The following is a 15,330-nucleotide window of genomic DNA, read 5'->3' as shown; positions in this document are numbered from 1 at the left end:
AGTCTCGTTTTAAATGCACTGGCTTCTTGCACCAATGGCAAGAACGAGTTTCTTTAACTCCATAAATCTCAGCCTTCGAGTCTCCATTATTCTTCTTAAACTTCTTCTTACTGAATTTCTTGATGTTCAGAGACTCTAGCTGTGGATCAGATCTAGTCATTGCTACCTTTTGTAATTCCTTGGCCATGAGCGCGACATTAACCTTAGCAAAAGTGATCTGCTTGTCTCTTCCATACAATATGGCATCCCTCATCTGATCATACGAATTGGGAAGGGCATTGAGTACCAAGATAGCTTTTATCTTCATCACCAATCTTCACATCAACAACCTGATGTGTAATTTTAGGTATTTTTAAACCAGAATAGATACGCACTCAAGTTCACAAAATTATCCCTAATATTACCACTTCACTGCAAGAGTACAACTTCGTGTGTAGTAATTTAAGGTGTCGATCCACAGGGAAGGTAAGTTCGTTTAACCCCAAATAAATAAAAATAACAGTAAAGATGAATGTTTTTGTTTGAAGTTTGTTTTCTGAAAATAATGAAAAATAAAGTTGAATTCAAATTAACACAAGTGAGACAATTGTTACTCCAAACACTTGCTGACAAGACACAGATTAATCCTATGCATTCAATTCTATCTCATACGTTCGGGACAATTTAAAATTATTCACCGTGCAAGCACTAAATCCTCACATTTTGCTCCCATAGGCAGTTTCCACTCGAACTTGTGCACAAGATTCGCTAGCACGAGCTTAACGCTTGCTATTGCAAGCGCGATACCTGGGCAACCTCGTCTCCCATGCCAGAACGGGGCAAACTTGAAATCAGCACCTTTGAAGTCTAGTGAAGAATTTAGGAACCTCTCTAGATGGAACATCTCCGGTTGGTCCCAAGACGCAGGATCTCTGCCAATAGCTCATGTATTGACGAGGACCAATGTGTTGGCCGAGATGTCATACCCCATAACTGTTATGTCCTCTCGAGTTACTCGCCCTAGTAGTGAGACTGGAGCACGCAGACGTAGGGTTTCCTTGATCACGGCTTTCAGATACTGCATTTTCCCTAAGTCATCATCGGTTATGACCTGTCTGTCTTGGACAATTTCCCGTACTTCTGTTTGCAACTTCATCCTAGCGGTAGGGTTTCGTATGAGTTCTGTCATCGCCCACTCAAGAGTCGAAGATGTTGTTTCTGTTCTGTCAACCTACACAAGGAATAAAATCATGTCAAGATATACAAGGAAGGAAATCAGAAGATATTACCTAATTGGTAAGTCTTGGAATATAAGATATGTAATTGATATGTAATTAAGAGTAGAATGACTTATTCCTTAGATAGAGATATTCTTCTCCTATAAGAGAATCACGATTGTATACACTTTGATATACTGAAATAAGAAAACTCAATGCATTCTCTGCATACCTACAATGTCTAGCTATTCTTGCACTGCCTCTCTCGGTTTCCATGGTTAAGATGGTACCAGAGCAGGTTTGGGACTCAGAAAAAACTCATCACTGTCCTGAGCATACCTTTCCCGACCTTTTATAAATCCCTGCAAAAACACCAACCATGTCAGAATCTGACGAAACCAAACCCGTAACAAACCAACTATCCAACATGAACTTTTCCCCAGAATTTGCTGCACAACTTGCAGAATTCTTGCGGCTGGGTATGAATCAACCGCCACAAAAACCACCAAATCAGCCCCTGCCTAACCTGAGTCATTGGGAGAGATCCACATTCAAGTCAAGCTAAACGGAGACAATTACTCTCTCTGGGCAAAATTGATGAGAAGGGCAATTGGAGGAAAGTGTCTGACATCTCACATTGCTGGAGTTTCAGACCCACCGTCAACCGACATCCCGGACTACCCCAAATGGCAGCAAAGGGATCATTGCTGTTTCAATTGGATCATAAACTACATCGAACCCAACTTGGTGAACCAGGTATCTCAATACGAGACAGCCCGAGACCTATGGGATGGCCTGGCGCTTACATATGGGAGTGGTGCAGACCCCTTTCAGATTAGTGATCTGCACAGACAAGCATACATGATGAAACAAGGCAATATGACATTGGAGGACCTTTGGAATAAATTCCAAGATCTCTGGATCTCAATTGACAGTAGAGATCCAAACCCTATGGATAGTCCAAGATCGATCGACATGTACAACAAGAACACTCAAAGGCATCGATTGTATCAGTAGATGGAAAATACGATACAATCAAGAGGGAGTTGCTAAACAAAAATCCCTTACCCACCGTAAGAGAAGCTTACGGAATAGTTCGACAAGAATTAGCAAATGAGAAGGTGATGAAGACAACCAACGAGCCAAAGGAATCCGGAGTTGGAATCGGTCTGGGGGCGTTCGACCGAAACCGCCTAGCGGCCAACCCACCACGTTTTCCAGCCAACAGCAAGGGAGAAGATGACAAGAACAAACTCTCTTACAGCCATTGCGGTGGAAAAAAAACATACCCGGGATACATGCTTCCTGATTCACGGGTATCCGGAGTGGTGGGAGAAGATGAAGAAGGCACGCAAGCAACGGGGTCGCGGCGGAGGACGGGCGTCAGTAGCCACAATGGTCGGAGATCGAGCTACCCACGTCGATTTCACGACGGGCAGCAATGGTACTCCGAATCAAAGCGGAGTCCGAGATGAAGACAAGGTGGTGGCAACAGTGGCTAGGGTGTGGAACTCCGAGACGGAGTTAGCCGGCGGCGGCGGGGCAGCTAGGGCTGGGAGTTCAGAAGATGAGACAACCCAGATTTGGGCGAAAGGTAAAGGGGGATTCAATTTGAATCCCTCTAATTTTCTAGATTTCCAGTTTTTACCTCATTTTCATAGTAATCCTATTTTAGCCCCCAGCATGAACATAATTTACAAACTGGCCCGTCAGCCTACCATATTTTACCATACGGTCCCTCCAGTTCCGTAATATGTTCATAAGAACGCCAGAATTTTGAAATTGATTCATCTGTAGCATGTCACAATCCTTTTCAAGCCCTAGTTAATTCTTCAATATCTGAAATTGGGGAACGAGATCATGATTGGATTTTTGACTGTGGGGCAACGGATACCATGTCGTTTGACCCATATGATTTTTTAAATATCTCAAAATCCAGAAAAATCTTTGTTCAGACAGCCAATGGGGAACTTGCACCGGTCCAGGGATCGGGCACTATTAATATCTCACCCACCCTACGCCTGTCCAATTGCCTCTATGTTCCGTCATTATCTCATAAATTGCTATCAGTAAGTCATGCAACTCGGGAACTTAATTGCAAATTACTGATGCAACCTCACTTTTGTCTATTACAAGATACCCAGACGGGAATGATAGTTGGGCGTGGCACTGAGCGACACGGGTTGTATTATGTTGTTTTTATACGACAAAGGTACCCAGACGGGAATGACAGTTGGGCGTGGCATTGAGCGACGCAGGCTGTATTATGTTGTTTTTATGCGACAAAGGGAGTAGTAGGCTAGGTTGGTCATGTAATTTGTAGCCTAGTGAAAGAAATGAATAACTTAACGACGGCAATCAGTGTTGACATTTAATTAAATGGCCTTAGTTAAATGTGAAAGTGATTAAAACTTTATGATAATGGAGAATTTTTAATATACCGTATGAAATTAATTTAGTAAATACATGAAGTATATGCTAGTTGCTAGGTTCGCCATGTAATATTCCCATAAAATATTGGAGTGCATAGCTTAATAGTACTTAGCTTGGGGTTTTTACTAAACTCTATGCATATTAAATCATGCATTTAATATAGAAAGTCATTAGTTGGACACGTGATCCAGTTTAGTATGGACACATTCCAGTTTCAACAATGTAGGACTTAGTTTAGTGCAAGGAATGTTTTAATTGACTGAGGGACGACTTACTAGGTATTTATGTTAATTAATCACTTTTTATTGATGTGAGTGAGCGTGCATATGAATATGTACATAATTCACCTCATGAGTCTTTGGTAGCATTATTTAATATCTGAGCAAGATTATCCATGCCCTCACATTCGGCTCGATTATTGGGATAGCCTAGAAAAAGGGATTTACAGAGTTGATCTTTTTTTCAATATGTGATAGCCTAAAAAAAGGGATTCACATAGTATTTAAGCTGATCTTTATTTCAATATGAGACTATCGAACACACACTCCAACTTGTAGTTGTATATTTTAATCATGTTATAGAGTACTCTCTCCGTTCCGCGGTAGTAGAGACGTTTCTTTTCGGCACGCGATGGCCCAAGACTCAAACAGGCTGCTCAAAGTTAATAACACCGGCCCATTTCTAATGTGGGCTTTAGCCTTTGGGCCTCAAAATCTCCCAAGATATTTATGGGATGATTTACAAATCTGCCTAGATATTCCTTCGCGTGCTTAGGGCCTATTTAGTGAATTATTCATGTTTTTGCTATTTAAAATAATGATCATAATATATGGATATAAAGTAGGGGAAAAAAGGACAAAAGGTAGTTGAATTAATATTATTGGACTGTGTGGTCCATTTCCTAAAATAAAAGTTTTTATTTTTAGAAAATGGACAAAAAAAAAGAGATTTATTTTTAGAAAAACAGATGAGTATAAAACAAAGTTATCTTGTTTTTCTGAAATTTCTCATTGTTAATACTATAGTCAAAAGTTGGCAACAGTGTGTCAGCATGTGACTTCCTATAGAACTTAGATTAAATAATAAATTTTATAGTTGAATCCAGTTTATCCAGGCCTAAATTATTAATCATATGAAACAAAAATTTCAAGAACCAAGAAATGTTGAATTTCCACCACAAGGAGATCGATCTTCATCCATTTCTGCTCTTATCCATCACCTTATTCTCATTATATCTCCTCAAGAAATGGCTAAGCAAGAAGCCAAGCAGCAAAAAACTCCCTCCATCACCACCACACCTTCCAATCTTGGGAAATATCCAGTCTCCACCAGCTCCGCCCGTTGACTCACCAAGCCCTCCGCTCCTTAGGCGCCAAGCACGGCCCGTTGATGCTTCTCCACTTCGGCAAACATCCAGTGCTCGTCGTCCAATCAGCAGACGCAGCCTCAGAGATCTTGAAAAAGCATGATCTCATGTTTGCTGACAAGCCTCGTTCAAGGACCACGTCTCGCCTCTTCTATAACTTGAAGGACCACCGTTGCCATTGCTGGCAAGGGTGGCACGCGGGGATGTTGAGGTTATGGGGTATGATGTGGAATGTGGGACGATGGTTCTACTCAATCCGTGGGCGATTGGGAGGGATTTAGCCTCTTGGGACGAGCCAGAGATGTTTCGTCCTGAGAGGTTCTCGGACTCTTGTGTGGATTTCAAGGGTTCGGATCTCGAGTTGATACCGTTTGGGGCGGGTGCCCGGGGATGACGTTTGCAATGGCTAGTGTGGAGCTTGTGTTGGCTAATTTGGTGAAGAGGTTTGAGTGGGAATTGGATGAGGATTTGGATGTAATAGAACAACCTGGTACTACCATTCATAGGAAGAATCCTCTTTTAGCTCTTGCCACTCACTGTAATTTGTAATGCTGGGAGCTTCAAACTGTTGGATTTTACTTTGCTAAGTATTCTCTTAATTCATTGAAGGTACTAAGAAGTATATTTCATTTTTTTGATATAGCACAAGTCACATGTGATTATCTAAATAAAAATAAAAATTATTCATTAAAACTGTTTGATTTTACGAGGCTAACTGCTAAGTATTGTCTTATCATTGAAAGTACGTAATTAATATATAAAGGATATTTCATATTTTCAATATAGAATAATTCACATTTGATTATCTTAAAAAAAGTATTCACAGAGTAAATACTTCACTATAATTGTGTTTTGGTTCACTCTTTATTTTCCAATTCACATCGTGAACATAAATGTCTATATAGTGAACTAGATCGTTTTGATTTAATGGTTGAAATTTATTCTCTAGTGATGCACTTAATATTAGTTATAATTTGATTATCTTCAGTCTGAAAAGATAGAGATTTAACTTTTTTTTACTCTCTTAATTACCTGCAGAAATAAGTACCATTAATTTGCAAAAATAAGATTCAATAATTTTATGCACTGAAAAAAAAGTAGCCGAATGCATTGTCCCTGGCCCAATAATAGGGTATAAGATTCACAAGCTGCACCAAATTAATAAAACAGGCCCGTTTAATGTGGACTTAGGCTTAAAATTTGCCTACAAATTTTTTGGTTGGCCTTTCAATTATATTTTTGTTATTGGTTCAATATCATGAAATCTACTGACATTCTCTTAACTGGAAATGATAAAATCACATTGATTATTCACGACTATATTTATATACTTATTAGTTTTGAATAAAATATGAATGAGATAAAATTAGTAGAATATAGATTTTATTACCAAAAATAATATAAAGACAAATTAAACATTTATTAGTGTACGAAAAAAATTGATAAAAAAAAGAACGATTATTGGTGGACCGAGAGAGTATAAAATATGTTAACTTATCCATAAAAAGAGGATTTCCTGGGATTTAAATTTATCTTCACTTGTTTATTTTATTATTTCTCTACTTAATTCACTAAATTTATACTCTTCCTTATCTTAACGTCTAGGTTGTGATGGATCAAAGGGAGTAGTCTTTTATTAAAGGAAAAGTGATTATATTTAAATTTTGAGCCTCTATATTCCCTTCTAAAACCAAAAGAAAATATTCCCAAATCCCAAGCTCTTACTCAAACGCCAACTCTATACTATTTATCATTATTATTCGATAATCGTGGAGATAACTTACGACAATATTAATTCCATGAAAACATTAAGTGATGGGTGCACTATATATCTTAATAAAAAGCATAGTCCAGATATGAAATTACCACCACAGAAAGAGTTGACAGAGATAACTATCCCCTACTATTAGTGGTTGAAGATTCGAAAAGGTTAAAACAAATTCCTACGTTTTCAGATTTTAATTAATTCATTAAATAGATAATACATAAATCATAAATCAAAATAGAAAATTATATCTCTCTAGTTGAGTCATACTCCCCCGTCCCTCAATAAGAGTCACATTTTTCCATTTCGGTCCGTCTCACAATAAATGTCACATTTCACTTTTTTACCATAAATAGTAAGTATGTTTCACATTCCACTAACTCACTGCACTCACATTTTATTATAAAATTAATATAGAAAAGCAGACTTCATATTCCATTAACTTTTTCAACTCACTATTCTTTATTTTTCTTAAAACATGTGCCCACAACAAGAGTGTATCTTATTGTGGGACAAATGGAGTATTTTTTTTAGATTGTTACATGATAATTGAGTCATTCTCTTTTTTAGCAAAAACTTTATCATCTATTTTACTCTCTCTTCATCTCTTCTATTTTATTTTCTTTATTACTTTACTTTTGCAACTTTAATATTTAACATATCAATTTTTGAAATCTAGTACTTGAAAAAATATCAATTTTTTAAATCTAGTACTTTGAAAAAATACTCTACCTTAACTACCTTAGGATAGATGGAATGCTTATTACAATTTTTTAGTGTTGACTCATCAAATAAATAAATAAATATACCCTAAAAACATCAGCAACTGTGTGTGCTGAGACGAACGCTCGCCTCGAGGTGATTTCAACGAGGATCGGCTATGAATTCGATCTTGGAAAGGCTAAGCAAGATGTTTTCTACAAGCTGGAAACTGTGGAATGCCTCACGCTCGATCAAAGGTACGAACTATGCAACATCTTAAGTGACAAACCGCATCGCCTTGAGGTATTCATGGGAATGCGGGCTAGCGCTCGTCTTGGATACCTGGTGAAGCTTATCAAGGAGAATCAGAAAGTAATGTGAACGGAGATTGATGATGAATTACGTGCCTTTTGTTGCTACTTTTTTTTGTTGTGCCAAACTGAAGCAAAAGGGTAATTAGTCTGACACGCATATTTTGTATGTAGCTAGCTTGTATTAGGATATGAACCTTTCCTGACTATGTTATCTATTTCCAGCAGTTTGTACAGTTGCGATCACGCAGCCCTGCTCCTATTGTATGAAATGATGCATATGCTATACATCTGCATTCCTCCACTATTTACTCTTTTTTTGAATGCATACTAATCCACACATTAATGGCCATCCATGTCTGATGGCACAAAAAAGAGTTGAACATAATGCAACACCCTGCATGCAAAAACCACCCTCGAATCCTAATTCTAACCCAAATTCATGTTGCTAATTAATATATAAAATTAATAGCTTAATTAAATCGTAATTATTGATATTGCACTGTTTAAGAAAACAATTATTTAATTAATTTGGTTTGAAAATATATTGGAAGACTAAGAACAAACTAGAGAAATAAAAGACACCTCCATTGTTTCATCTGTCTCCCCATTGAGATAAACATACCCTTTCATACCCACCGGAATCATCTACTGATGATATTACATACAACAACAAAATGTCATCTGTCAAAATACAAAAGTATCACTAGAAAGTATCATATACACTGACATAATTAACAAAAAGTGCACCCCAGTGCTGACTAAGAGACAGTTTACAGAAGCCTGCCTATAATTATTCCTACTACTACCAACACGACGGCCATGAACCTAAGCTGCATTAGGGTCTTCAAATCGTGCGGGTTTGAAGCGCGGCAGCAATGGCCACAGCCTTTATATTCGACCGCACTGCAGTTGGCATTAGAACTATGTTCCTCAGCCAGAAGTGTTCTTCCCTGGCCTTCTAAGCCACTTTTCCCTCCTAGCCCCCGGATAGACTCGTCGTACCACTGAAATGATCCAACATGGTTCAGTTTGTCAGGACATTTGAAGTAGTATCTTCCTGCATTGACTGCCGTTTTCCCTGCACGACGCAACTCCATCTCCCCCCTGCCACATCTGCATTCGAGTATGCCGTCGCCCAAGACAATCTGTTAATACATTAGATTGGAAAAAGTCAACGTGGAGTACAATCGGACTCTGAATATGCTTATGCCAACACATAACTAGAACAAAATGCAGTGCTATTTAAATTGTTCAAGTACAAAGTTGTTAACAAAGTCTGGGTGGATCTAATAATATGATAGCAACAAAGTCAATCTATTGTTCCACATGGTCATTGCAATGGAGTCTCTGAATTGAGTCCATTCTAGAGTTGGGTCTACATAGTCTATATATTCATGCTGGATATAATCTTGATTAGGGGTGATTGTTGCGCTCTCTCCATCAACCGCTGCTTATAAGGGGTCATTGTTCATCTCGCGGTGAATAAAATTATGGAGAAGGAAACACGCCATGATTAACCTGATTTGTGTTTGAATTGGGTAAAAAGACGCACTACGTAATATCCCCCAACACATCTTCAAAACAGCAAAGGCTCTCTCAATTACATTCCTAGCCTTGTTGTGCCTCATGTTGAACAATTCCTTCGGATTTTGTGGCTGTGCATTCCCTATGCCCCATTCCTTAAGGTGGTATCGAACCCCTTTGTACGACGTCAAAAAACCGTTACTATTGGCGTAGCCATTGTCACATAAATAGTAACAGCCTGAAACGGTCCACAAATGAATGAAAATGCTACATTAGTTCAACCCAGTACATGAAAACCCTAAAAATAACATCCACTGCCCTCACAAAAAGGATAGAGCAGGGTATGCTGCATACCCTGTGGAACTCTTAGGCCGTTGAGTCGCGCCACAGCATCCCTGAGTACGCGAGAGTCGCCGGCGAACCCCTCCCAACCAGGTAGGAAATAAACGAACTGCATATTGCGATCGCAAACAGCCAAGGTGTTCGTTGCAATAGACCCTTTTCGCGTGCGATAACGCGGTTTGTCACTGTTGCTAACCAGTACATTGATGTGTGTACTGTCGAGTGCACCGAGACAGCCCTACAAGAACAACAACCGTTTACAAACATTTACAGAAACCGAGCTTAAAATAAATTCATGTTGCTGGGGGAAACATTAAATACCTTGAACCATTTCCATCTGTGATAAATGCAATCATCAGGCACGGGTGTAGGCTTCGACAATAACACTCTGTGGAGACTCAAAACAGCCCCTAAAACCTTGTTCATGTAATGGGACACTGTCGAACCAGACCTAAAAAAACTGAAACGAACAACGCGGTTTTTATTGTGATGCGCTAAGACACCAACAAAAATCGCCACATGTTCTTCAATACCTAAGCATTTCCCTGTTAATAAACCTCCCTGCTCAGTGAGGATGCGACACAACTTCCCAAATGTGTTGCGATCCATTCTTAAGTTAGAATGCAGTCCACATCAGTGACATGAATGAGTCGTTCCAAGTGTATCAATTGCTGAGGGACCTTACTTATCAAGCTGTACTGCCTCGCATGTTCAATGATCCTACGCCTAGCACGTTTTGTGCGGGCTCTGATGTAACGTTGTACGAGAATTGTGCTCTCTACCCGGTATAATAGCATGATGTCTTCGAGCATCATCAGTAATCGAGCGGAATTAATTGGAGTTCTCATCGCGGCTATGGCGTAATGGTAGTGTAAAATGTTTGGTAGGCTGATCACCAAATAAGTTCCTGACTAATCTATCAATATGATACATATGCACACATTCAAAAAAAATTCAGCAAAAACGGAAGAACAATGGGAATGATGGAATTAAATTCAAAATTAGATGTAACACAAAGGCTCATATTATGTCGGGCTAGATAATCAAAGCACCCCACATAATGAAGTTAGCACACCAAAGCATACAGATATAATTACAAATTCAAGCTCAAATGCCCACCAAATATGCTCACCACGAAAGGGCAGTATGTACCTTTGTAAGTGCTCCGTTTTTTTTACGTCGTAGGTGTAGCTATGGTGGTTTTCCAGCAACCTAAAAAAATCAAATTCCCTTATCACCTGATAGGAAGAAAAATCTCGACGTTGCAATCGCGGGGTACTAGAAATTGGTACCCGATTCAACCCAAACACAAAATCAAAGCTTGGAAACGGGATGAGAGCTTCCGATCACCTTGTTGACGGCGTGAATAAAGCTTGGAAACAAGATGAGAGCTTCCGATCACCTTGTTGACGGCGTGAATAAAGCTTGGAAACGGATGAGAGCTTCGACACCACCGCTGGCTAGGGTTAGGTACTTCAAAAATTCTGGAATATTCAAATGTGTGTCGAGAAAGGGGGAAAAATGGGAGGGGTAATTTGGGAAGGGCACTTCTCATTTTTTGGTTTAATTTTTGTTCCAAAAAAAATACCACGCCTTTTCATTTGAATTTATTTATGGCATTTAAGCGACATACAGTGCGGGCTTCATCAATTATATGGGTCCATACGAAATAAACCATACACACCGACCAACATGAATGGGCAGAAATAAAGCCATTTCTGGTGAAATCGGACACACCAAACGCGTAATACTACATAAGACAAAAATCCAGATATGAAATTGCACCACAGCATTTATCACCAATCTTTTATACCATCACTACATATCACCAAAACTCCTTAAAACATTTCTCATTAATTCAACAAACATAAAAAAAATGGTGGCTTTCACAGAGCTCACCGCTTCCCTCCTCCCTCTCCTCCTCCTCGCCGCGTTCCTCTGCACATGGCGCCGCCGCTCCTCCCCCCTCCGGCCCCCTCCCTCCCCTCGCAAGTTCCCAATCATCGGCAACCTCCACCAGCTGGGCGAATTCCCCCACCGGTCCCTCCACTCCCTCTCCCAACACCACGGCCACCTCATGCTCCTCCACTTCGGCTCCGTCCCCGTCCTCATCGCCTCCTCCGCCTCCGCCGCCACCGAAATCATGAAAACACAGGACTCCCTCTTCTCCAACCGCCCCAAGCTCAGCATCGCCGACCGCCTCACCTACGGCTCCCACGACGTTGGCTTCGCCCCCTACGGCGACTACTGGCGCCGCGTCCGCTCCGTCTGCGTCCTCCAGCTCCTCAGCAACAAGCGCGTCCAATCCTACCGCCGCGTCCGGGAACAAGAAACCTCCCTCCTCATCCGCAAAATCGCCTCCTCCTCCCCAAACCATACAAACCTCAGCGAAGCCTTCCAGAAGGTGACAAACGACGTCGTTTGCAGAATCGCGCTAGGTAAGAAATACAGCGGCGGCGATGGAGAAGGGATTGTGTTTGGGGAAATCATCGACGCGCTGATTGAATTGCTGGGGACGTTCAGCGTCGGAGATTACGTGCCGTGGCTGGGCTGGATTAATCGGATTAACGGATTGGATGCGAGGGTTGCGAATGTAGCGAAGATGTATGATGAATTTCTTCAGAGAGTGATTGAGGAGCATAGGGAGAAGGGGGAAGGGGGTGGGGATGGGAGTGCTGAGGATTTCGTTGATGTGTTGCTGCAGTTTCAGAGGGAGAGTGAGGTGAAGGTGGAGGATTACACCATTAAAGCTGTGATAGAGGTAACCATCTCTCAACTTATCTCACTTTTTGGAGTAGAGGAGGAGATTTAAGTATTTGTCTGAACTCTAGAGTCTTTGCGCAACGTGCGAAGACTTCTCGATTTAGTTAGACATTGGACATACTTAGATTTTTTACAAATAATTGTCGTAACCATGCATCTAATATTTTATGAATTCTATCAAACCATTCTTGATTTTCTCATTTATAGAGACAACCTTGAATATTTTGTGTTTCACTTTAAAAAATGACAAAATATGTTGAAGTATTTTCTTTTGTAACTACATGTTTGGATCATCCATTCATCTTTTTCCAATGTGAGATACAAAACTTTCTTTTGTCTTCTACTTTTTTTCATTTTTTTATAATATATATAAACTAAATTATTATTTGAATATATTCTTGATAGATAAAAATAAACAATTATTGACAAATATGATTTGTGTATAGAAAAATATTTATTTGTATAATAGTTATTATTAGGTTTATACAATTTGTATAATAATTATTCTTTTAATGTTTATAATAGTATTTATTAGTTAACATGTACATAAATTTATAAACATAAGCAAATCGATAATGATAAAGAACTAATGAATAATAGTTTCATGTAATAATATTTGTTGTTAAATTATAATAATAGAAGATAGAGTACTAATATAGACAAAAAAATGATGAGAGATCTATCATATAGTTATAAATAATGACTTTTATCTCACATTGAAAGAAAGAGTAACACATTCAATAATGTGTAATTATAAAAGAGAATAATCCAATCAATACTTAATGTTGAACTTGAGCATTTAAATTGGAAGATAGTGTATTGGATGTGTTACTCTTTCTTTCAATGTGGGATAAAAGTCATTATTTATAACTATATGATAGATTTCCGATCGTTCTTTGTCTATATTAGTACTATATCTTCTATTATTATAATTTAACAACAAATATTATTACATGAATAATTCATTAGTTCTTTATCATTATCGATTAGCTTATGTTTAAATTTATGTATATGTTAACTAATAAATACTATTATACATACTAAAAGAATAACTATAATACAAATTGTATAAATCTAATGATAACTATTATACAAATAATTATTTTTCTACATACAAATCATATTTCTCAATAATTGTTTATTTTTATCAATCAAGAATATATTCAAATAATAATTTTGTTTATATATATTATACAAAAAATGAAGAAACGTAGAAGATAAAAAAAAGTTTTGTATCCTACATTGGAAAAAGATGAATAAATGATCTAAACATGTAGTTATAAAAGAAAATACTTCAACATATTTTGTGAACCGCCGGTTTAACCATTGAACCGGCGGTTCCGGTTCCACATTTCAATGAACCTGAATCGGATCATGTGAACCGCTGAACCGTCATGCGGTTCGAAACAGCCGCGCTGATTTCGATTCCAGTTTATGAACCGATGGTTAACTGTCAGTCCGGTTCGATTTGTGCATGCCTAGGTGCCGCCTTGCCTCTCATCTAATCATGCCGCGGAATGAAGTTCACTCATGGGCCCAGTGGGCTTCTTATTGTCCAATTTTCAAATTTCCATTAAAAAAATTGAGAAAACCATTTTAAAATTCAAAATATATTCGCCATTTAACAGATTTCAATCCTACAATACTTTCTATAATAGTAGTCAATAAATACTTTATACCCCACGTAACTAATAATTTTGGCCACACTCAATCTTTGTGACAGGACATGTTCAATGCCGGAACTCACTCCACATCCACAGCTCTAGAATGGACAATAGCCGAGCTTATAAAAAACCCAAGAACCATGAAAACATTGCAAACCGAAGTCCGAGAGATCGGGAAAGGCAAGGACGAGATCAACGAGGACGACATTGAGAAAATGCCCTATCTAAAAGCCGCGATCAAGGAAGGCCTAAGGCTGCACGCACCAACCCCACTCCTCCTGCCCCGCGCACCAACTCAAGACACCAAAGTGCTAGGCTATGATGTGGCGCGCGGCACACATGTGATGATCAACGCGTGGGCAATCAACAAGGATCCGGCCTCGTGGGGCGATGATGCTGAGGAGTTTCGCCCAGAGAGGTTCCTTGACTCGAGCGTGGACTTGAGAGGGCAGCACCTCCAGTTCATCCCGTTTGGGGCTGGCAGGAGGGGCTGCCCCGGGATCACGTTCACCTTGGCTGTGAACGAGCTAGCGTTGGCGAAGTTGGTGCACAAGTTCGACTTAGGGTTGCCTGGTGGAGTTCGGGTGGAGGATTTGGACATGACCGAAGCGAGTGGAGTGAGTGTGCGTAGGAAATCTCCTCTGGTTGTTGTTGCTACCCCAGCTGCCTAAGTTGATGAATTCAAGTATTTGGAAGAAAGATTAAGATGGTGTTAATGTGAAATAGCCATCAAGTATCAAGAAATGTAAGATGTCTTCTTTGCTAGATTGATTAGGTTCATGATGTAGCAAAGATAAGTATGTTGAAACTGAATTATGGCTTTTGTTTTTCCATCTACTTAAAGATTTAGATGGTCTTAATATTTTTGCAATTGCTTCTCCACTATTCTTACTCCATAATTCATTTCTCCAATATAAAAATTAGAGGGAGAGAGACATGAGAGAATTAGATAGTGATGAAAAGAATAAAGCAAGAAATAAAAAAAGGAAGTAATCTTTATTAATTTGTTAGATTAATAATTATTTAAATTATGAAATTTGATCAAATTCTAGTAATTCTAAGTTTGAAATCATGAAATTTCAAATTTTCTTTGTTCTTTAATTTATAAAGAAAATGTTGGCATTTGGTTATGTTCAAAACTATGGTGAAGTTCGGCAAGAGTTTTAAGAAATGTAAATAAAATTGGATTGAATAAGTTTGGAATACGAATCTCACATATATATATATTAATTTTATAATAAAATGTGAGTGAAATAAGTCG

General features: G+C 38.8%; 3 protein-coding genes across 9 annotated transcripts; 1 reads left to right on the top strand and 2 right to left on the bottom strand.

Annotated features, from left to right (window-relative positions):
- Positions 1 to 673: 673 nt before the first annotated feature.
- Positions 674 to 1,731, bottom strand: LOC121764457 (cytochrome P450 71A8-like). Its single transcript, XM_042160470.1, has 4 exons — positions 1,723 to 1,731; positions 1,487 to 1,558; positions 966 to 1,210; positions 674 to 911 (listed from the first exon to the last, which is right to left on the bottom strand). Exons 1-4 carry the CDS (start codon positions 1,729 to 1,731, stop codon positions 674 to 676), a joined length of 564 nt encoding a protein of 187 aa, XP_042016404.1.
- A 6,652-nt stretch (positions 1,732 to 8,383) lies between these two features.
- LOC121765860 lies at positions 8,384 to 11,170 on the bottom strand. Of its 7 annotated transcripts, none has more exons than XM_042162130.1 (6): positions 10,935 to 11,170; positions 10,795 to 10,854; positions 9,964 to 10,558; positions 9,655 to 9,880; positions 9,295 to 9,538; positions 8,384 to 8,921 (listed from the first exon to the last, which is right to left on the bottom strand). In XM_042162130.1, exons 3-6 carry the CDS (start codon positions 10,249 to 10,251, stop codon positions 8,801 to 8,803), a joined length of 879 nt encoding a protein of 292 aa, XP_042018064.1. In that variant the 5' UTR covers positions 10,252 to 10,558; positions 10,795 to 10,854; positions 10,935 to 11,170; the 3' UTR covers positions 8,384 to 8,800. The 7 variants fall into 7 exon arrangements, with proteins under 7 accessions (XP_042018064.1, XP_042018067.1, XP_042018061.1 ...); XM_042162133.1 differs by having other exon boundaries at positions 9,964 to 10,102; positions 10,176 to 10,854; positions 10,993 to 11,149; XM_042162127.1 differs by having other exon boundaries at positions 10,993 to 11,148.
- A 152-nt stretch (positions 11,171 to 11,322) lies between these two features.
- Positions 11,323 to 14,941, top strand: LOC121765859 (cytochrome P450 71A6-like). Its single transcript, XM_042162125.1, has 2 exons — positions 11,323 to 12,403; positions 14,129 to 14,941. Exons 1-2 carry the CDS (start codon positions 11,519 to 11,521, stop codon positions 14,738 to 14,740), a joined length of 1,497 nt encoding a protein of 498 aa, XP_042018059.1. The 5' UTR covers positions 11,323 to 11,518; the 3' UTR covers positions 14,741 to 14,941.
- Positions 14,942 to 15,330: the final 389 nt, after the last annotated feature.

Source organism: Salvia splendens, chromosome 14, assembly GCF_004379255.2.
Source record: "Salvia splendens isolate huo1 chromosome 14, SspV2, whole genome shotgun sequence".
In the NCBI taxonomy this organism is placed as follows: domain Eukaryota; kingdom Viridiplantae; phylum Streptophyta; class Magnoliopsida; order Lamiales; family Lamiaceae; genus Salvia; species Salvia splendens.
This window is presented reverse-complemented; position numbering and strand designations above follow the sequence as displayed.